Source organism: Micromesistius poutassou (genome assembly GCF_964030765.1).
Source record: "Micromesistius poutassou genome assembly, chromosome: 4".
NCBI classification, from domain to species: Eukaryota; Metazoa; Chordata; class Actinopteri; order Gadiformes; family Gadidae; genus Micromesistius; species Micromesistius poutassou.
Genome location: NC_140274.1, coordinates 22,329,149 through 22,353,490, shown reverse-complemented (window position 1 = coordinate 22,353,490; position 24,342 = coordinate 22,329,149). Strand labels below are relative to the sequence as shown.

General features: G+C 42.9%; 1 protein-coding gene across 1 annotated transcript in view; it reads left to right on the top strand.

The window, feature by feature from the left end:
* The first annotated feature begins 2,203 nt into the window (after nucleotides 1-2,203).
* myo18ab (myosin XVIIIA b) overlaps nucleotides 2,204-24,342 on the top strand; it is a 61,597-nt gene continuing 39,458 nt past the window's right edge. Inside the window, 10 exon segments of the mRNA XM_084466611.1 lie at nucleotides 2,204-2,329; nucleotides 3,280-4,442; nucleotides 17,230-17,317; nucleotides 17,964-18,070; nucleotides 20,163-20,339; nucleotides 20,987-21,197; nucleotides 21,948-22,090; nucleotides 22,770-22,870; nucleotides 23,472-23,535; nucleotides 23,761-23,905. Of these exon segments, the coding sequence (XP_084322737.1) occupies nucleotides 3,405-4,442; nucleotides 17,230-17,317; nucleotides 17,964-18,070; nucleotides 20,163-20,339; nucleotides 20,987-21,197; nucleotides 21,948-22,090; nucleotides 22,770-22,870; nucleotides 23,472-23,535; nucleotides 23,761-23,905 (2,074 nt within the window). The 5' untranslated portion in view covers nucleotides 2,204-2,329; nucleotides 3,280-3,404.

Here is a 24,342-nt window from a genome sequence, read left to right as displayed (position 1 = left end):
CTAATGGGGAAAACCAAAAAGGATAATATGACCCCTTTAACAACTCGACTCGAGTCGAGCGTATTTCCAAGCTCGGCACTTGTCGTTGTTACAGACGCTATAACGATTAATATAACGCTATAATAATTAGGAAGAAGAGTGTTAGCTGAAACTCAGCTTAACAGTTTAACTGATTGATCAGTTTAACTTTTATTCCCCGGCAATTCAATTATTTTTTACCTGTGTTGAACTATGGTAATCGTTTGTATATGTATACCTCTGCAGTGTCTTCATATGGTTGAAACAGATTACCATGCTTCTTTGAGGTTCATCACAGATTGTAAAGCTCTGACTCACCATGCTCTCGGGTAGGATGGCCTGCACTGGCCACCCGTAGGCTCTGTCATTGGTAGGCCTACACTTTTATATAGAAGGCGATTCTTGGTCAGCTCCCGTTCTAGTAGGTAGGCTATGTGTCCTTATCACGGAGAGAAGTGCCTGAAAGTATTCTTTGCGCTCTCATGACTTTTTCATACTGTCTGTCGCTAATGCCCGTACGGAAAATGGAAAAAGGGCTTCTGTGTATTCTGCACCCAAGGCATGGAATGCGTTGCAGACAAAAGTTGAAACTGAACGAATGTTTTCCATGAGCCTAAATGCTTTTGGATCCAAAATGAAAGAATTAGAGGCAGATTGTCTAAGATGTCAATGTTTTAATTTCCATGCTACGAGTTCCCTATGCTGACTTTTTGTTATTCTTGAATGTGTCCTATTTTGTATTCTGTCTGTAACTATGCTGCTGCCTGTCTTGACCAGGTCTCCCTTAAAAATAGATTTTTAATCTCAATGGGACTCTCCTGGTTAAATAAAGGTTAGAAATAAGAAATAGCGTTAAATTATAATTGCTTCTTAAACATGAGCTGTAAACTACATAAATATGTTAATTAAATTGGTGATGATGATTAGTCATATTGATCACACCTTGTCATGGTTGGTAAATAATGTGATTCAGGATCATGATTCTCTAGAAGCCTACACCATAAAACGATACTGAAACTAAAGCTACGCCCTTCGGATATTATTTTGCGTTTTTGGCAAACAGTGGTGTGACTATTCTCACTGTCACGCCCTTGGGATATGATTTTACTTGTTGGCAGACATTTGTTTTAACTGTGACTCATCTCTAGCCATTGAGATTATCATCTCAGGATAGCCCTATTTACTCCAAAGGACATTGTTATAACCTGTAACATAGAGTTGCAAAGTATACAAATATGCACATTTTATGGTCCTACTTGTCTTCTACCCACACCTCATCCGGAAAGGCTTCATTTGCTCACATTCCATGCATACCAAAACTATGTACATGGACATGTACTTGTCCTTTTCCGTCTCCTTTCCTATTTATTCATGTTGTGTAACGCGATAGCCTACGTGTGGTTAGAGCATATCTTGCGTAGTACCGATGAGATGTGTGTATAAGATAATTAGGCTACCCAAATATTTGCTTATTATTGAGTAGCCTACAGTTTCTCGCCACAACGGCTCCAACGTACATGCTATAACTACTTCCTATGGTCGGGGGTTGATGGGACTCTGCCCTGAGATGTAGGATCTCAATGGCTAGAGTACCATCCAATTTACAGGTCATAGCGACTTCCAATGGAGTTGGATGGGACCGTCGACGTATCGTATCAGAGGTTCAGACTATAATTTTTACACATAGATATGGTGTTGGCCGATTGGCCTGTGTGTGATTTTCTTTAGTTTTTCTTTAAATCCTTTATTTACGCTTTCTTCGATTTGTGCTAAATATCGGTGCCTGACTCCCAGCATGTGGGAGTCAGCGATGTGACTGACGGCGTTGTAGTTTGCTTTTTAATTTATGATAATAAAATGCTGACTGCTGGGGTAGACTCCGCCTTTGTTATAAAGCCACTATTGATGGGCTCTTACGCAGGGTCATTTGGCTCTGCCCACAAATAAGAGCCAGCTCTGTTTGGCTCCGAAACGGCTCAATTTCACCAACACCCTAACACCATAACACCTAACCGTAGCATATTGTGCAGCATTTGACAATATTGATAGAAAAAACAAGGAGTGGACCGACATAACCCAACGATGCAGAAAGCCTGCAAACCTGACCAGCCACCAGCAGGGGCCGCTGTTTGGCCGTTATTAGCATGCGTAATGCTGGGGCTACAGCACTGTGGCTACTAGCAGCGAGCAGGCTAAGGTAGCTAATCAGTCCGTCGCTGCGGATGGGTCATCACACGGGTCTGGGAAGTGGGAGTCGAATTGCCTCAATTTTAACCACCAGCGGTGCTCCATAGCCTGGTACTGGAAAACAGTGAGTAATACATTAATAAACGCTGGTTACTTTGACGTGGCACGTTCCATTGGGAAACAGCTCCCCAGCGTTATGGACTGACAGTGAGCGCAGCGGGGTGGTCTTCACTGCATCACACTTTTTAAAGTGTTTTTTCATTAACGTTTCATAGAAAATACAGGCGAGAGAAAAGCGTTGCCCTGACAGGCTAGCATGCTAGCTGTAATGCTAACTCAGATTGTGGATAGGTGCTTCTGGCGAAATGGCTCTTTTTTTTTAATGCTCTACAATGCAAATACATATTTTAGGTCACCCTGTTTCACAATTTTCCAACGTTATGTAATCTTATCCGAACGCACGACTGCCGTGTATGAATGGCTGGCCCCAAAACCATCGTATGTTCTCGTTACAGTAGCTTTCTCAAGCTGCGCCCAGCCCTTTCTTATGAAGCCTGCATAGTGCAGTGATCTACGGGAGCCTGGTTGCGTTATGCTTTGTTTGAGGAAGTGTTCCAGGCTGTTTTCTTGTTCTCCCTGCCTGCCTAGCGTAATAACACAGGCTGTTAATGTCTGTCAGCTCGGTTTACTGCCTTCTTATTGCTTATCTTACGCGCGTTCAACACACACACGTGTGTGTGTGTGTGTGTGTGTGTGTGTGTGTGTGTGATAATGAACACTATGAGCTGTATATGAAGTTATACAATTAAGGGATTTTGTATCTGGTAGGCTGACTAACGTGGGGTAGGTACATTGTCCCTCAAATAATTATATTTATACATCAAGTGGCATCATGCATCACAATCCAGCCATTTTAAATTAGCAGTTTCAAAGGCTCTCTCTCTCTCACGTTAGTTAAAATTGTCATGGAATAAATAAGTATAACTTAAAGATTGACAAGGTTGTTTCTTTGACTGGATGCGAATGTGCTTTCTGAAAAGTAATTATGTTCTTTCAATGATTGTGTCTCCCCAGGTGGTTCAAACATTTGCACCTTTGTCGGTCTTTTGTCGGAACGGGACGTCTTTCAAAAGGACTTGACCTTTGAATTGGGTCTCCAACCTTACTGTGCACAATAGCCTAGTACATATGCGTTAGACATGTTCAACCTAATGAAAAAGGATAAGGACCGGGGCGATGGCGGCAAGAAAGATAAAAAAGATAAGAAGGAGAGGATGTCTCCAGCAGAGCTGCGGAGCCTGGAAGAGATGAGCATGCGTCGGGGCTTCTTCAACCTGAAGAGGGAGGCCAGGCGTGAGTCCAAGAACAAGCTGGAGATCTCCAACCCCATCCCCATCAAGGTGGCCAGCGGCCACGAGCTCAGCCTGACCGACATCGAGTCCGACGGTCTGAGCAACAGCCGCAGCGGCCTCCTCGACGACCAGCTGAGCGCCGCCAGCTCCACCGACGACCTGAAGGGCGACGGGGCGGCCGGGCCCGACGGCCACCGCGGCTCCGTGCGCGACCGCGTCGCTCACTTCGGCTCGCTCGCCAAAAACTCCACGCAGGTCGGCCAGATGATGAAGCGTTTCTCCTTCTCCCAGCGGAGCAAAGAGGAGAGTCCTTCCGAGGGATCCACGCCGTCGGGCCAGAACTCCACCGCGCCCTCTCCGCAGGTGGAGACCAAGGTCTTCGACCAGTCGCGTACTCACAGTGTGAAACAGCAGCAGCAGCAGCAGCAGCAGCCCGAAGCGTCCGAACCGCCCAAAAAAGTATGCGTTCCCAAACTAGTGGACAAGTCCTTCCCGGCCGACCTCCAGCTCCCTCCTGTGGTGTCGCCGACCGTGCCGGAGACCCGCGCGCTGGAGCTGCAGCGGCGCAACACGGGGGACTTCGGCTTCTCCCTGCGACGCTCCACCATGCTGAACCGCGGCCCGGACGGGGTGTTCCGGCAGCTGGTCCACTTCGCCGAGCCCGGCGCCGGCACCAAGGACCTGGCCCTGGGACTGGTGCCCGGCGACCGCCTGGTGGAAGTGAACGGCTGCAATGTGGAGAGCAACACCAGAGATGAGATCGTGGAGATGATCCGGCAGTCCGGGGACACGGTGCGGCTGAAGGTGCAGCCCATCCTGGAGCTCAGCGAGCTGAGCCGGCGCTGGCTGAGGAACACCGAAGGACTGCGCCGGGAGGCCGGGGATGTAAGTATACTCGCGGTCCCGTGTGGGTGTGTGTGTGTGGGTGTTCGCACCGTGAATGTTTTATGATATGATGCGAATAAATTCAAGTCAAGCTGTATGTTTGTCGTCAGTCGGCAGGTGGAAGACTGCAAAGAAGAAAGCTAAAAGTTTGTATTAAAAAAAAGTTATTCTAACCGATCACTGAGAAAAGTGATGCAGAATTGGTTATTGGTGCCACACATTGTAATCAAAGTCGAATGTATGTACAATGTACATTATTAACCTTTTCCCCACGACCCTATGCCCAACCGCAGGCTCAATGTATGAAATCTATATACAGTATACCAGAATCAGATCCTTTATACTCTGGTGGGATAAAATAACAGTGATGGACCACCATCAGCAAACGGTGCATACCAGCAAGAATAAATGTGTAATAGTGCTGAACTGTAGTTTTCTTTATAATTCCACTGCAGAATGTCGAAGACATGGGTGTGTAGTAGTAACATTGTGCACGATGAAGGTTGAAGCTTGGTTAGCACTGCGGGACCACTTCGATGGAGAAGCAGCAAGGTTACAATTGAGAGATCTTTTTGCAAAGGTGACCAGGAGACCATGGTTCGATCAATATTGAGTTGTAAAGTTCCCTACGTTTCCCTCCGCCATTGACAAGTATGGCCTTTCACACTGTGATTGACAGGCAAGATGGTTTCCATAAATCACTCAGGGAAGTGATGCCCTTTTGGTCATAGGTTAGCTGGGAGCAGTCCAAAAATCAAAATTATTACCGTCAACTCAAAACATATTCTCCGAGCCCATTTTATTCACCAACAGCTGCTGGATGACAAATGACATATAAATAATAGGCCTTAAATCTTACCTAGAGACTGTGCATATACGACACGATACAATTTATTAATCCCCCGTAGGAGAAATTCGTTAAATGTGCGTTGATTGGTACTGTTGAAGGTCACTGTTTGCATGGCTAACAATCCCAAGCCATTCCTTCATATTAGTGTTCTTTCTAAACCAGCTGCCATCTTTATATATATCATAATCAGATATGTGGTAGTGGTCCGTGAATAGCGCAGGAAAAAAACCTAATGTGTTGAGTTATATTAAATTCCTTTTACAGCGCACGGGGACTAGGACTTCCTGTCCCTCTCTGCTCTCTGGAATGTTAAAGGCACGCTCCTCACTTCTGTGAGGTGTTATCAAGCCAAACATCGCAGTCCTCACTTTTTGTAATTTGTCAATGAGATGCTGTTTATTTAGGTTTTCTGTGAGTCTTCTGCACAAATTACCATGTCTAACTTTGAAAGTTGGCATCAGCTTAAAAAAATTCTTTGGTTTGTTCGACTATTACTGTTTTACTGTATGACTATTACTGTACCTTGTTAAGATGCCCACCACACACTCGTTGCTTCATTGCTATGATTACATTACATAATCACTTACATATTATTTCTTCAATGTATTTGCTGGGGTTGATTGGATAGTGCTATTGACACATTTTCATCAATACCCAGCCCCAATGGCTTCTTTTTCACGCTACTTTTTTAATGTTATTTTGTGATTGCTCGAAAATGATTCTTGTGAGCAGGCAGAAAGAACTGCCCCCCCCTTAACAGATCAGGCAGCGAGGCTCTGACTGGCCTGTCTTGACAATCAGACTCTTAAAAACAGGGGAGGCCTAGGTTCTCCGTCGAAGTCCCACCCTGGTATTTGTGGAATCTGCTTTGGAACAAATAGGCCACTTCCTGACCCTTCTCCCTGGAGTTGCTTTTGCAGAAGAATCGAGTTGTTGAAGACGTCTTATGTTGTTTTTGAACAAGAGTGTGTTATGTCTGAGGCCGAATGAATGAACAGGGAAGTTACATTGTTAAAATGGCAAAGTCGGCCCATTTGATCATAGTAAATGTTGAAGTGATTCAACTTTAGCGTAGATCGGTTCTCAAATTAGATGATGATGAGGAATGTAAAAAATGCACCGCAACAGACCAATACAAAAATATGCGCCTCAAGAATATTTTCTTTTCTTGCTGAGACGAAGTACATTAATCTCCGTGGTGCACATTTTCCAGGCGGGGGAAATCTCTCCTTATTTTATTTAATGGCTTAAGTGTGCTAATAACTGTGTTAAAATTAGGACTTTCTATCTTTAGAACAAATATCTGGGAGAGTTCTCGCTTACATTTTAGATAATATATTTATTCTCTGAGCGATATAACACACAAGACTTAAGAATTCTGCTTCCTTTGTCTGAATGTTTTCTGCCATTGTGTTGACCATCACATCCTCTTCCTCTCCCCACTGCCTGTTTTCAAACAAGAGATCTCAATCAGAGAGAGGATGTTGGTTGTATAGCAGGGGAAAGGCCAGGAGATGAGAGGGGAGCTAAGGAAATCAGATTCTTCCTGGGGTACTCCATGTTCTTCATGGCCATAGTGATAGATCAATTAATACAGAAATTAATTATCTATCATGCTCGACCCATTAAAGATATTTGGCTTATATTTTGCAAGAGATTGCATCATCTTCAATCACCCCTGGCCTGTATTTTTTCTCTCCCCTTCCTTCTTCCTATTTCCTCCTAACCATAGGCCTTTATTACAATAAGTAGTCACATACACCCACCATACACCAGGCTTGGACTCCCAGGTGTTAGACGTATTGAGATTTCATGTTGCATGTATTCCCCATCCCCACCCATAAACAGATTAGGCACCACTAGCCCCATGCAGGCAATTTACAGCAACCAATTAAACCCAAACAAGCTATGTGTTTTTCCCAGGTTGGTGTGACTGTGGACAGGAAGTATTTTGAAAACTGAGGGGGGGAAAAAGTGAGGCGGGGCTTCAAGCACAGGTTTGCTAGTTTATTTGTTTAGCGATTCAATTCGCCGTTAGTCTGGCTTCTGTGGAATGATGTAAACGCAATCGTCTCACCAAGGCAGAGTCACGTGGCTAGGAACGAGTTCTAGTTCAATTCCAGAGGCCCGCATGTACATTCCCCCGATGCACATGGTTGAAGACAAACCTTTCTCCAAGACAGAGTTACAGAGTTGAGATGCATAGCTGATTAGTGATGCATTGCGACAACACGACAAATAATACATGCTTGGAAAGTGGGCACACTTTCATGACCCAGCATTCACTGGCCAGCTAACTCACATTTACTCAAGTTGCATGTCAAGTTTTGTGTCCTTTACTGAGCAGTTTAGTTCACTGTTTAATAAGGTGGATATTGATCATACCCCTGTCATTCCACTACATTCCACTACAACTCATCTCATTCTATTACAGTATTTTACTTTGCAATTACTCATGTTAGCCACAGCTTGGTGGGTTATTATTCAGTAGTAAGTATGGGTTTGCAATCCTCAGCCATGTCCCAACCTGTAAAAATATTGGACTTTCTGGAAACCTATGAAATAGCCCGTCTCCTACATTCCTCTATTTTAAATGGGGAATTCTCAGTAAGTTTTTAAATAAATGATTCATGATTTTGTGTTCATTACATCACAAAGATGGGAAAGGGAAAGTTATTAGTGCTCAAATACTTCCATTTGAGACCCTTTTTACAGCAAATGTCAAATGCTACATGTATAACCTCTGAGAGTCCCTATACCTGCTGAGCTATCTCTTGCCTCGTCCTTTCATTAGTGTATTCAGGATTCCAATCAATGTGGCCACGATTGTTGTTGACTATAGACGTCTGATGACGTCGAAGTATGCTGTCTATGGTCTAGGTCAATGGTATAGCATCGCCTCAATGGCTATGTTATATGGTTGGCTCTAAAACACAACTCAGCTCTAAAACAAGCCTCGACTTGTAGATGCACCTGATGACTTAACGTTCGATCACTCCATCCATGGGCTCAAAGTAAGTCCGACCCAAAACGTTGAGGCATACGTTGCTGGGTTTTTCTCCACAGATGTTTGGTGCGTACCTTCTGGCTACTGCAGCTTGGCATATAGTCTGCTCTGTCTCCTTTTACATGCTGAATAATTTACTGGGAAAGTCTGCATGCCAAGTTAATGGTACAATGGTGTTGTGCAAAGGCAGGCCCAAAAGAGCCCTGTCTTTATGGAGCGTAACCTTGTTGATGGTTTTAGTATTCAGAAAGGCAGTTGCTATCTCGCAGTTTACCCACTTTGACAAGTTATCTTTATAGAATAAGAGGTGATTTCAAACCCCCATTCTTATTCCATACAGCATACTAAATATCAACAGTAAAATACCATCCCTGCTCTTGTCGTCAAAATCAATCAATCTCGGTACATGTAGGCTAGGCATTAAGCCAATGTCATGGATCAATATTGTCGTTATCAGCAAAACCAAATAGCTGTAAGCCTATGTTGGCTTCGACTGCTTACTGCCTAGTACACTCTAACCCCTCACTGAAACTTTGGCTCAACATGTGAGGTTAAAATGAATTGAATAAAGTATAATAAATAATGCATTTTGCAGGGCATACCTCAAATTCCAGAGGAATCTGCCTGTCTTATGATGAATGGAAAATAAAATAAATAATTAAATCCACTTTTATTTAGCTACTAGAATATGTCCGTCTTGCATTATTGTCACACACACACACACACACACACACACACACACACACACACACACACACACACACACACACACACACACACAGACTATGGATAGCTGCGCCGGTGACCTGGATCTGCCGCCCTCATGCACTGGTGAATTGTGGAGGGGCTTGCTCAGGCATGAACTCCCCGTCAGCAGCATTATAAAACATGTACCAAGTCAACCTATTTGCAATCCCGCTTTTTTTGAACACAAGTGTAATGTCAGATAAACAAATTCAATTCCAAATGTGGTTTGGGATTGGGACTTCCAACCTCTATTTTAAATCAACTTTAACTTTGTGTTGTCTGAATCAAGTCTTGTTGTTTGTGTGTGTACGTGCGTGCGTACAGTACGTAAATGGCCATAAATGTATGCCCTCCCTTTCATAGCAATGTTTGTCCTGCTTGCTGAAGTGAGCACACCTGTCTTGTGTGTGTGACACACTCCTGGCACACTCACATAATGATTATGGGTGGGGTTTTAAGTGTGCAGGAAGATAAGTGGAGTAATTAATGGAGGTGTTCTGCACGCTCACGCTTAAACGTATGTTCTTGCAGTCATCTGGCGCTCTCTTGTGGACAGCACAGATGTGTGAACCATTTACTGAAACAGTGCCCTCTAGCGGTGGATTTGAATGTGTTTGGGAAAACTACAATTTGAATACAATTCCTGATTGAATTTTCATGTTCATTCACTTTTTCTTAGCTCATCCTTAATGTCTAATCGTAACCGGGACAGATAACACAATATCCAAACATTTGATTGCATATCCATTTAGACCACTGCAATTGAATGACGAAGAATACCGACTTTGAAAGGTTTTTGCAATGTCTGGCGGAATAGGTGGCCATGCGTGCTTATTTTCATGCAGGCTGTCAGACTTTATTCTATTTCTTATGTCGTCGTTTAGGCGGCAGGTGTGTTGTCAAGGCGGCCGCCTAAGCTGTTAAGTGCTGTGGGAAACCTGCATTTGAGCTAAAAAATATAGAATAGCTGAGCTGTTCTGATAAAGTTTGAAATCGTTTATCCAAGTATATATACACACACACACACACACACACACACACACACACACACACACACACACACACACACACACACACACACACACACACACACACACACACACACACACAAGCAGCTGGGTCTTGTTGAGGGCAACTGCAGTTGTCTGTTAACAGATAGCGAAGGGCTTCTGGTCAAATCTTTAGGGGGGTGGGGAATTGACGCAAGCCCGCGCAGGCAGCATTGGCACTGGCTGTGCTTGTGATTCGAGGTGAGGCGTTTCCTATTTTTAACTCGGGTTCTGGGCTCTGAGTTCTCCGGACAGGACAGCTGCCCCCCACACCACATCTCTTCTTGTCTACCGTCAGGAATAGCCGGCCTATCAGATCTCCTCTCCTGCTGCCTGGTTTCAGCAGAGGAGTCGGCGCTCTCTCTTAGCGGGGCACTCGTTGCTTTCACTTTGGAATTTACACTCACAATCCTTTACTTTTCTCTGGAAATATTTTTTTAAATGGCTGATCTAAACCTCCTCCACCCAGTCTCCGTCTGAATTGACCAGGTATGGATTTCTTTGAGGACATTGAGGTGAAAAGGGGAACCCCAGTAGAAAGTCTAGCAGGCTCTCGGCCCCATAGCCACTATTTTTAGTGGTGACATGGTTATCAGGCGAGCTTACCCTCTAATCTTGACTTTGTTACAAGGGTTTTTCAATCAGGTTTGACTAGTACAACAGCATACATTTTGATTTACAAAACAACTACTAGCTTCCGTTTTCTTGCTTAAAATCATGGGGTTGGTGATGATAAAGCGTTTGGAAACAGGTGTGCAATGTGTAGAGCTGTTTTAGTAAGCCGGACATAATAGTGGGCTCTGTGGCAGCCTGGAGGAAACTCAAACCGTATTGCAATTTCATTTAAAGGTATACGTTTGTTATTGCATACATTTTGTTATCGTCATTTAATTTATTAAACACGTGTAACCCTCTTACAATCACACATGCTGGCATCTTGTACATGTAAAGGAATAATGCGTATCTTTAACAATCAAACCCTTTTTTCGTTATTGTAAGTGCTGATGTGGGTTCATGTGTTAGCGGTTTCTGTTGTGAGGGAGGAGTTTTGAATTTTTGGGGAGTTAATTCACCATTCTTCAGCAATGCCATGTGAAATGTTTTGTCGATTTGTCCCTCATTAGTAGAAACATACTTGTCTTGAAAACGCTTTGGGGGTACAATACAGCGAGGAGATTAGCAGGGCTTTAACCACACAGACGTCTCCCGGTCGTTCCCAGGGACGGGGAGATGCCCGCCACCTTTCTTGGGAGCTCAATTTGATGCTTGTATAGTGTACGACATATCTCTATGTCCTATATGGTTGAACCAGGACAGGATACTGCGTGTCCCAGTTTTGGTGAACTGTGGATTAGGACTTTTGAATGCACTGCTGGTAAAAAAAAAAGACTGTTTGTAAGTAAACATACATTTGCTTGTATGATTGTTTATATATTTCCAATGGCCACATATTTTGTGAACTCGCGAGTATTCCAAGAAAGCAAATAGGTAAGCAATTAAAATGTTTGTCATGATACAAAAACAATTTTAAGTTGAAGGTGATTATCAGATTATCAGGCATATTCTTTTACAACCCATTACATCATAATCAAGTGAATCCATAGCTGCACCTGTCTCAATTAATGATTCTTAAACTTTTTCCATGAGCAAAATGATCCATCACAATTTATGTGAATCTATATTTAATGGTTTGTCTGCTCATTGTACGTTTGCTATGCTCACTGCTTACATAATTATTCTTTGCTCATTATTCTTGCTTCTTTATAATATATTATTTTCTTTGTCTCAGACTTCCAATCAACAACAATTTGCTCTGCCATCCTTTGTGTAGAAATTGTCAGTTGTTCTATGTAAGGACCTAACCAACCTATAAATATCATTCTTATTACATCGGCCTATCCAGCTATACATTTCCACTCATTCGCTTCTCTTTCTAACGTCCTCTCTTCCATCTCCTCCCCCCGTCCCTTCTCCCTGTCCTCCTCATTTCATTCGAATCAAACATAGCTCATGACATCAGAGCGACCGACATGGCATTCTCATCACGCTTTTCCTTCTGGGAGAAAAAGGGAGGTCTTGTTTATGACTTTATACCGACGGCATGGTATTGACACGTTCCACTAACAAACAGATCATGTTTGTGATCATGTGTGACATCTGCATGAATACACTGAGCATCCAAAAGCAACTAAAGTGTTTTGCTTTTAGTGTGCTTGTATGTCATGTTAGTCATGCTGGTCTAAGGCAGGTCTAAAGGTTTAACCGATGAATACTTAACTACTTTCACATTAACTATTAGCGCATAGATGTAACGGCATTCATAGGAAGATGTGGAATGAGATGGAACATTTTGCTTTGATCATTGCCGAAACAAAGGATTTTGCATGGTTTGGTTTCTGCATGGTTTTACTCCCTTTGAAGGGTCAACTTACGGACGAGATTTTGACAAAGTTCCCTGTCTATATCAACATCTTTAGGTCAAAGACGAGAACCCACCTGGCAAAAATGTAAGTGAGCTTAGTGTGGATAAGAGCGTTTGGTAGAGGTGTTGCGGCCATTGGTACACCTGACATGCCAGAGGCGTCTCCGTGACAAGAAAGCCTGACTGATGGTTATTGTATGTGGTAAAATAACTACACAGGTTCATCATTGATGTAATGTTAACGAAGGGAATTAAAATGCTTTTAATAAAGAATTCTAATAGATAAAAAATAAAATAAAATAAATCTACTTTTTTTTCATACCCAACCCTAAACGGCTTACTCATCTGTAACATATTCACTGTAGGTGAGCCGAAGAAACACGTTTCACAGCTATATCAAAGATATATAGATTTGTGTATTTGTGAAAATCATACATACATTATACAGCAACTGCATTATATTTTTATTTTCTGTCCTTTTTTTGTGCGAGTAGCTTGAAAATGAAGGCCTGCTGCGGGCCCAGTCTGTGTCAGCCCTAGATCCCGGGAGGGGACTGTTCCAGGCTAAAAGCCCCCCCCCGGTGTCCCGGTCAGAGTCTACGGCGAGATTCAGGAGCCCCTCCCCCCCGAGGTTTAGAGCTCCTGTAAAAGTTCCGGAGCGTTTCAAAAGCCCAGAGCCGCGATCAAACATTCAGGACCATGTAAAGAGTCCAGAACCTCCCCCGGAGAACCGACAACATCCAGGCAAAGTGATTAATGGTGACGCAAATGGGAGTATAGTCAATGGTAATTCTGCCGTTAACGGCAACAACAGTCCAATGGAAAATCGGGCTGGTGTGTTGCCGAAACCAGAGGCCCAGGGCCTAGCTCCCAAGAAGGTGGTGAAAGTGGTGCGCCGCATTGTCCGAAAGGTTGTACCCACCGAGGAGGAACCTAAGGAGCCAGGACCAACGTCAATAGAGGTCTCAAAACTTAACGTTAAACCCGTGACTGAACCGCTCAAACCGATCACCTCTGCGGTACCGGGAGCAGTGCCCAAGGGGTCCAAAATGCCGGCGTTCTCCTTCAAACATGACACCATCAAATCGGAGGAGAAGGACGACATTTCCCTCGGACTGGCGTGCCTCGTCGGTAGGGGCAGGACGAAAGAACCGCGTTCGAGGATACACAAGGAGGAGTTACAGGAAATGCTGGAGCCGGTGGAGAAGAAGAAGGAGGAGGAGAAAAAACAAGACAGTCTCCATGTTGCCAAGCGTGTCGAGTCCGAGCCGAAGCCTGAAGCGCCACCTGCGTCTCGAACACAGCAGACCAAAGCTGCGGGAACTCCACAAGCTTCTGCCGGCACTTCTACTGCGGGTGGCTCTACTACTTCAACCACAGCACTCTTCAAAACATCCCAATCTAGGATCTCTAGTCCACCATCTGCAGCCGTTATTCCAGCTCCCAGATCCTCAGCAGTCACACGCCCCGAATGTTTCACCACCACAACGCCAAAGCCCCCGCCTGCTTCTGTGGCATCTGTCGCAAAATCTGCTGCCACCGCCGTTCCCGCTGCTGTTAAATCCAGCCTTCCTGCTGGCCCTTCGTCCACGGCCGGCGCCAAAAGCGCCCGTCTACTTCCAACTGCATCTGCTGTTGAAGCCCCAAAGCACTCTGCTGTCCGCCTCCCCGTGGGGACCTTATCATCCCCCTCAATGGCCAGTTCCTCGTCTCCCATTCAAGGCTCCATCCCTTTCCAACCCCATGTTGCCGATGGAAAAGATAAGGTACCGTGTCTGCACTTGGCATGTACAATCATCAAGCATTTGGCAGATGTCACGAGTGGTTGCCTATTGACGCATGAATTTCAGTGTTTTTGGTCACAAAAGGTATGTTTGTGTGTAGTGTTTAACATATTCGTTGGAGAGTACACGGAGAAATCGCTTTTCCGGATGCCTGCAGCCATCTCACTTTTTTATTTGTTTTTATTTACAATCCGCTGTTGAAGACGGAGTTGTGCAGATGTTTCGCCCTATTATCAGCCCCTGAGATCTTGCTGCAGATCAAAAGCCTTGTTCACCAAGTTAAATCATGAGGATATTTCATCAAAACAAGACTGTGGTAGTCTCAGTGGCCCAGAGTTTCTGTCTGCTCCACAGAGATGCATGTTGAGCCAATTCATCAAAGAAGCCCTGTACTGTGGGATACAGTTTGAAAGTACACCCCTCGACCAAACTCTGTGGTTCTGATGCTAGATGGAGTTCAAACATGTACTCGTGTCTGATACATATTAATAAGCAACCCTTTAGACACTACAGAAATCCATTGCTTTTTCATGATGGAGAGAAAGGAGTTCAGTTCGTATTTTTGTTTTAGTCGCATGGTGTGTTTTTCATTCATTTGAAAATGTAGCTTACGGATGTGCAACTTTTGATGATTCATTGTGATCAATAACTTTGAGGGGGCGCTGCGTCTCTCCCAAAGGTGTGCGTTTCTTACTAACCTTGCATGGTTTTGGTGACAAGATGTCCCCATCAGTAGAAGGATATCAAAAAAATGTTTTGTGGACTTATTGCATCCAATTAGTCACGGCTTTGGTGTAAGCAGCCTTGCCTGCCAGCTTTGGCCATTGTGCTTGTCATCTTGTGTATTGCTTGGAGTCTGAACTTTTTTGCTGTCCTGACCTTTAGGAGGTGCCGCTCAGCCCTACAGAGGAGGCTCAGATACGTCTGATGAGGATCTTCAGTGCTCCTGTAATATCTGTGCTGCCCGTGTCCGCCGTCAATGTTTTTCTTTGCTGTGCCTAACCCCGCCGTTGTACACATGTACTTCTGTCAATCTCTTCTCTGGGCCACTTTTGGCTACCGCAAAAATGACTAGTTTAGTAGGGTGAAGGTGCAAAGTGGCATTTGTCTGTCAGAATTTAAGGTTACCTACGTAAACGTTGCCACATGTTGCTAGACTTGCATACCTGTAAATATGAATCTGAAGAGAGCACTTTGTAGAGACAGCACAGCCCATTTTACCTTCACAACGTAGTTCAATATAATATAACACGGCCAACAGTATTGTAATCTTCAGCTGCATGCTGATCTAATATTTTTTGCTTTCCCTTTCCCTTGCTTGCTTTATCGGTTCTACCCAGGTGTCTGATACTAAGATGTATCGTCTGGTTTGTCTCCCCATCCTCCTCCCCTTTGTTTGTTTGTTCATTCATTCTTCTCTCTTTCTGTTGCTCTTTGGGATAAAGCTGGAACCAGCAGATAGTGTGTCGTCTGTCAGAGCTACTGTCCCCTCGGTAGTACCTCATGCCTCCATTCAGGTACCATTGCCCCTCGGAGCAAGCCCCGGTCCTAATCCTTCCTTTCCTAGCGGTCTCTCTGTGTGACATACAGGTAGATTAGGTCAGCAGATGACTCATCCTTGGAGTGCGTTTCTTTCCATATATAACTCTGTAATGTTTGCACCAGTGCACCAGTTTCTGACTCATACAATTTAAAAAGAAAAAATGATGTCAAAAACCTTTTTTTTTTACCTTTTTGCTTCCTTTTCATACTCTTTTTTCCCCCTGACTTTTGATATTATACTGGGAAGTTATTTCGATCTCCTTGAGGATTTCTGTTTCTTGAAGTTGCCGTTCATTATTTGACCATGACTAATTTACAGTTGAATTTCTTACACCCATGCAAACATTTGCCTTTTCAGTGAGTAGTTAGGTATACAGGTTAAATGAGATGCTTGGAGCATGCAGCCCATAATAAGACAATGCGTTGTTCCAGGACTGAAGACGTGATGGTTGCCTGATATACATTTTGTCTGGGAGGAGTCGTGCCTTTTGCCATTAAATGTGTTGCCAGGTGTGAGAGAGAGCTAGCCCTTCCTTTTCCTCTTCCTTGCATTGGTGACTTTTTACCTGTCCTTCCTTCTCATGCTGGCCAATCACTACTAGGATGTGGTGGAAGAGGAGACTTTGGCCCTACTACAGGCCTCCCACGCTGCAGTCCAGAAGCCCAAGGTCTGGCCTGCGTGTGATTTGACGCTCCGATATAAATCTCACGTCACTTGACTGCAGTGGTCATAGTTAATTACTTATAATTAATAAGTACTTGAGTACTTTTCCTGTGCATGGGGATTGCAGTGTGCCTTGTTCACAGCGAACTGTGCAATGTGTTTGCATTGACTTACAAAGAAAAGTGTGGCATTCTCATGAATCCACAATGACTAACGTATAGATATATACTAGCATAGTTCTATTATCTAGAGTTTGATGTGCACTCAGTTGAATCATTCCTCTTCACTCCTCCTGCATGCCCTAGTGGTGTTCATGTAGAGGTCAAGCCTACCACCTTTCCATCCTGTCTTGTCACCGGTAGTTTATTTGTGTCCACTTCACTGTCTTGCTGTAACTTTTATACACAAAGCAAATCAAATCTATCGAATATCCAATGAACCACCGTAGTTTGCTGCATTGCGATGCATGTTCACCCTGGGGATGCAAAATGTACGGTGTTGCTCTTTTTTATGTGTGTGCTTGTCCAATGGTCTGACTGAGAGGCATTCATGTAGGGCCTACATGAACACATTGGAAGGGAATTTAGTTAATTCACTACAATGTTGGTGTGGAACCCACAAGATGTTTATGCTGACGTTTGTTCATTCATGATGTGTTTCTGTTGTCATTTCGGCAAAAGCTTGATTTATTTATTTTTTTTCTTCCCCCTGTCTCCCACCAGGTGAAAACTGAGGAGCAGATCACAGCGGAGCAGGCATGGTTTGGCTCAGAAAAAGTTTGGCTGGTCCACAAGGATGGTTTCTCCCTAGGTAGGAGGTTTTACTTTTACTTGCTCCTATTAAAAAAAAAAAGGAAAACTAACTTTAAGTTTCAGATCACGAATCAATTACTTTTATTGAATAATATTGACCGTACCGATATAATTAGTTCTGACTAATGAATGCTTTTTATTGATTTCAGAGATGCTAAAAATATTATTATTTACATTATCTTTTTCATTTTCCGTTATGTTTGATCACAGCTCTGTTATTTGCTGGGGGCCTTATAGAGGATTGTTTGAGGATATTGTTCTCTTGTATGTCTTCATGAGTTCAGAGCAGAATCTATTGATTTAGCTTATTATTCTCATCCTTGATGAGCTTCTATTATTCTTGTTATTTCTATTATTACCATGATGACTTTATCTGCGTATCCTTACAACCACCACAGACTAATGTATGTAAAATAAAAAATAAATGTAGAAATGAATAATTAGTAATCTCTGTACTATTTCAAATGTTTTTCAAATCGCCTCACCAAAATGCAAGAAGTATGTTCCCACAAGGGAATACACAATTAACACAAATCTTGAAAGGAACACTTTTACCAAATGTTTTACATACAAAAAGTGTACCTTTGGAGATTGTTCCATGCATGTATTTTATACAATGTATTTCTTTAAATGTCTCCACACAGCCACGGTGTTGAAGACGGAGGCGGGCTCCCTTCCAGAGGGGAAGGTTAAAGTGAAACTGGAACACGACGGGACCGTCCTGGACGTGGATGAGGACGACGTGGAAAAGGTGAGGGGGGCTCGACAACAAGTTTTCTTTCAAAACATTTGGTTGGTATAGAGCTGGGTGGTCACTCCCCTACCAGCTGGCTGGTATAGAGCTGGGCAGTCACTCCCCTACCAGCTGGCTGGTATAGAGCTGGGCAGTCACTCCCCTACCAGCTGGCTGGTCACGGATGTCTGTCTATATTTCATGTATGTCAAGTCAAGTCAAGTTTTATTTGTATAGCACAATTTACATGCGGCTGAGCCGCAACCAAAGTGCTTCACAGGAAGTGCAGATACACAATGAAAAAAAAACCTAAGGCAAAAAAGCGCAAGAAAATAAAAGAAAAGGAAGGGTTAAAAGACAAAGACTCTAGGAGTTAAAATAAGATAAAATAGAAGAGAAATTTAAAAGGTAACTAGGGGACACTATTTGCTGGCACTTGTAAAAAGGAAACGCTAATCGAAGGCCAGTGAAAAAAGGTGGGTCTTTAACTGAGATTTAAAATCATTTAGCGACTGGGCTGGACTGGACTATGTGAGAAGAAACGCATAATATACACACACGATGAGTATAGAGCTGGCTCTAGCAACGAGTGAACAGCACAGAGAGAGTGAGAGTTGTCACCAAAACTAAAAACTGGCTATCGCTTAGGCAGAATTCAAATCCTCCTGACAAATAATCGCATCATCACACAAGCTGTGTGTGCACTTCAGAGCAATATATAGACATATATTTAGAAACAGGGCCTGGGGTGCAAAACACAAGACAACAGACAAATCAAACACCAACAGTAAAGCTTTTCCTCCTTTGGTTGATCGTGTCATCCACTGGCATCGCGATAGTTGGTGGAGTTGAAATGCCTCTAAAAAGCTTTCTAAACCAATTTTAGCTCTGGTGTGTGTCTTCCTGTTGACTCCAACTTTTTTATTATAAGTTATAACCTAGAAAACGGCATAGATAACTAATCAGAAGCAATGTCCTCCTCACAAGCGATTACGGTACTCATGGTGGCTGCCATCGTGAAGTAAACCAAGTCACGCCCAAACGTTTATTGGACTCCTGTCCCTCACAGCGGGCGGAACTGGTCATAAAGTCAGCAATAACAAAGCCCACTCATTTAGAGGGAAGATATGATTGATCATTACGTACTGTCATTTATTGTCGGTTACTTTTATTTGAAATTAGTCTCATTGAATTACTATTACTTGACCTCTGTGAAAGTTATAGCGGGCCCACCAATCACAGAGCTGCATAGAATTTTCCTTCCCAACAACTGAGTCAGCAGCATTCCGACAAAGGGCCATTTTATGAATGTGGAGACGATGAAGCTTCAACGACCCTAACCGAACAAAGAAAGCATTTATTGGTTCTGTATAACGAGAATTAATTAAGTTCTTCCAGTCGATTTAGGAAGAACTAAATGTAACTGTCTTAACGTCTCCTCCGCCTCATCTTCACAAACACGTGGTCATGATGACCTGTCGATTATGTTCCCCCGTTTGAAGAAGGTTCTCTTCGTGAACATATTTTTAACTGTTGTAGCATACCATCGTGGTAAAGCAGGCAAAATGTACCCTAACTTTTATTGTGGAGAGGAAAAACTTGAGCGCAACAATCCAACAATCATGTATGGTTGCCAGTATAGAATTTATAATGTGTGGCATGGATTAAGTATTTTTATATTGAAACATCATTTTCCCTGGGTCATCAGGTCCTTGAACTCATGGTGTGTGTGTGTGTGTGTGTGTGTGTGTGTGTGTGTGTGTGTGTGTGTGTGTGTGTGTGTGTGTGTGTGTGTGTGTGTGTGTGTGTGTGTGTGTGTGTGTGTGTGTGTGTGTGCGCTATGCTGGATAAACACTGTATATACTACTATGTTTCTCCTTTTATTCTTTTCTATTTAATTAATTAACTTATTACTGTTTTCTTTACTTTTAATATTTATTATGCACTGGCCGAAGTAGCACTGCAATTTCATTGTATACCTGTTGTGCAATGACAATAAAGATTCTATTCTATTCTGTGGACAGAGCCGGTATTTTGTCATTCTATTCCTATAAACGTTCACATAAAGTAGAACTTTATGATCTAAAACTGTCTCTGTCTTTGTCCCGAGGCCAACCCTCCGTCGTACGACCGGACTGAGGACCTGTCGTCGCTGCTCTACCTGAACGAGTCCAGCATCATGCACTCCCTGAGGCAACGCTACGGGGGCAACCTGATCCACACCTACGCCGGCCTCAACACCGTGGTCATCAACCCGCTGAGCACGGCGTCCATGTACTCCGAGAAGGTAGGGCCGTAGGGCGCGTTATGACGAGCGACGGGTGCCACTGTGTGTCTCTGGTGGATCTTCAGAGCACCAGATATAACACGGCAATATTCAGATGACGCTTTTTTTACCCCGTAGCTCAGCATGAACCTGATTTAGAGTTCTACTCTGTAGAACTCTAAATCAGGTTCATGCTGTCAACCTCCTAATAGAGTTCTTTTATTTGCACTGTTGCCCGGTTGTTGATCTGACATGCATTGCATATTTGACATTGTCAATGTCTTAATAAAGAATCTTTTGTATGTGCAACTCCATAATGTAACATACATTTAACCTATTTTTACTATTTTTCTTAGTAAGAAGTTCGATCATAATAAAAAATATATATATATATATATTGTTTATTTCCAGAAAATTAACATTTCGAAAATGATTGTGCTGATGGTGTGTGCGGTACTGTGTTCCTAAAAGCAAAAACCTTCCCAAGGTCACATTTTTTCACATTGTGTTAACTTTATGTTAGATATAATAGCCGCATTACCAATCATTAAGTAAGCATCGCATATTGGCTATTCTGGTTCATCTTACCGTCAAATCGACGCTTACATTTAGCTTTTTTTCACAAGTTTGCTCGTGATTCTCCATCTGCCGCTTGTGTCGTCCTTCAGGTGATGCACATGTTTAAAGGTTGCCGACGCGAGGACACGGCCCCCCACGTTTACTCCGTGGCCCAGACTGCGTACCGCAATCTACTGACCACACGACAAGACCAGTCCATCGTGTTGCTCGGAAAGTCTGGCAGCGGCAAGACCACCAACTGCCAGCACCTGGTCCAGTACCTTGTCTCTATCGCTGGTAGCACTGGCAAGATATTTTCTGGTAAGCTTATCATTTGTTCTCTACTTGATTAATTACTCTAATGGATTTTTTTTCCACAGAAAGAATAAAATCAATAATGGCTTTGTAAGCACCATTAACCATAATGGAAATGCAAGGATTTATTCATATGAAACTGTCTACTTTATTCCAAAACTGTCAACCTCCATCTTAGAATTGAGGTCAGTAGGCAGTATTTAAAGTGTCTTGTTTCTTAATTTCTTTATGTAGCTGAGAATTAAGGCTAGGTACCGAACTAGATATGTTTAAGGTACCAACTACAACACAATGTTCTTGATAGGTGTAAACAATATCTATAAACCATCTGTTGGTTTATACACTACACTCTATCCTTGTACGCCACACTGGTGCTATGAACAAACAGGATTGCATGTTGTGATATCATGACATGCCAAACTGATATTGAATATGTCCGACAACGTGGTGTCAGCAGACATGTCCACGCAGGCGGTGTGACAGTTTATTCTCGAAAGAGTTCTGCTAAATATAGGCAAATCATTTTATATTTTATTGGCCCTAATATTAATATTATTCCAATTAACTTTTTTGCAAGACAATATATTCAGAAAGGTGTTGTCAATCTTACAAATTTGGACATATACCATTACTTGAACTGTAGTAGTAATTAAGCATAAGCACATAAACACAAGAGCAACTGAGTAGACATATCGGTGTATTATCATTTAGAAGCTAACACACAATGTTTTGTTTTGTTTCTTCTCGCTTTTGCAGCTGAAAAATGGCAGGCGGTGTACACCATTCTGGAAGCTTTTGGCAACAGCGCCACCTCCATGAACACAAACGCCAGTCGATTCTCACACATCATCTCCCTGGACTTTGACCAGGCCGGCCAAGTGGCCTCTGCCTCCATTCAGGTTTGGGCAGGCCCATTTCCTTACTAATGTTGACTTCATTACCAAGACCTAATAAAGAGATCTATGTTTGTATTATTTTCAGTTTGCTAGACCAGTGGTTCCCAACCTTTTTGACTTTTAGATGAACCAATAAATTGTCATCAAGACCTTTCATCGGACCACTTCATATGCAAATGGTAAAAAGTAGATTAATACACAAGCAGTGGCAGAGCAAAGAGCACCAGCGCCCCCCTAAATACACAACGATAACACAAGTCCATGGCCAGAGGAAAACGGTATTATGATCTGTGTTTGTCTAGCAAACACAAATTAACACAAAATCAGTGGAAAACATTACAATGGAAAACACTTGATGGAGAACAACAAGTAACACTAGTTTGAAATAATGATAAGCCAGCAAACTATATGAATAATATATTTACTTTACATGATCTATATTAGTTTGCCATTATTGTCAATAAAAGTTCTAACAAGAACCTGAACTTATTATATAATATTATGGCACCAATAACAATGTGGTCAACTTTGTTTTAAAAGAGGAAATAAAAACACAGATGAAGTTAATCATGCAATTTTTTTAATTTCTGCACTGGGCCTTTAAAGAGCAAGAAAATAACAAAACGGTGAAAGTATAATTTCTCTGAAACATATCGGTAGTGTCTCTCTCTCCCTCCTTCAGACCATGCTCCTTGAGAAGTTGAGGGTGACCAGGCGACCTGCCACCGAGTCAACCTTCAACATCTTCTACTACATGATGGCTGGAGCCGACAGCAACCTCAGGTGAATGGAATAGAATCACAAGATTTGTGTCCAATGTCACCCAATGACCGCAGTGGAGTCACGCACGGGCTCTGTAGTCTGGTCGATGCGGTCAGAGAACACACACCAGCAGCACCACGGTCAGAGACACACAGAGATATTCTTTGTTGATTGTCATCCTCTCCGAATATAAGTTCCTGGAAAGCAAACATTTCTTGTGTAGTATATGTGAAGTATATTTGTATAAAAATCAAACAAAGGGTCTCACATTTCATGTTTATGTTGATTAATGGTTGTTTGGACCGCCAATAACATAATAAAAACGACCCCTTTACATGTTACCTTTGCATAGAGCTGCGCATTACGCACATGACAAAGCCAGATATTTTCCAGATCCCTCTATTGATGACATCATTAATCATTTTTGGATAAATATTGAATTGAATATCGTGCAACCAAAAAGTGTAATCTTTTTTTAATATAATGTGTTGCATAGGCCAAGCTATTTGTTTGGAGGTTAACTACTCGGTATACAGTGGGTTGGCGATACACCGAGTAGTCTATGATTGTACCCATTTACCCCGTCATCAGCAGCGTCTCACTCACTGTCTTTCCTTGTCAGAACGGAGCTGCACTTTAACCATTTTGCAGAGAACAGTGCTTTTGGGATCCTGCCTCTGTCCAAGGTAAGTGCACTAGATTGAATGTTTGATTGCGCGTCCCTCTGTCGGGTGAATGACTTGTAAGCACATGATGAGAAAAAAAAAAAGTGTTATGTGTGGTTTCCACATTAGCATAATTATACCGCTCCCTGTATCACTTTGTGAGTGCTCTGCAATCACCACTCACAAGATGATACAAACGTCGCCTCTACAACCACGCCTTCCTTTTTTTTCCCCGTTTGATTGTAGGAAGATGAAAAGAAGCGGGCTGCCCAGCAGTTCACCAAGCTGCAGGCCGCCATGAAGGTCCTGGGTATCTCCGGGGAGGAGCAGAAGGCCCTCTGGCTCGTGTTGGGGGCCATCTACCACCTGGGAGCAGCAGGCGCCACGAAAGGTAATGGAAGTGACGGCACAATACCCCTATCCTGAGCAACGTCTTGTCCTGACTTGGCTTGGTTCAAATGAATGGCGAGTGTAAAAAACCTAGAGGCTATGTTTATCGGTTAATGAACGGTTTAAAATTCACCTGGAAAAATTGCCTTTTTTTTTTTTTTGGAAGTTTGGACAAGTAATTCTGATTATCATGATGAAAACAGTAAAAACCTGTGACATTTAGAGTATAACGTTTAACCCAAGCCGCCAATAGGGGTCAGACTAGACATATGCTCACTGCATGCATCCAGCAGTTCACTCCAGCTATAACTGCAAAAGGATTTTCCACTGCATGTTCCACTTCTTACTAAATTTGAACTGTTTTACTCACAAAAACACGCATGTGCGGGTACATAAATACATTCACGCACACATCCTTTCCCAAGGATCACCTCAACA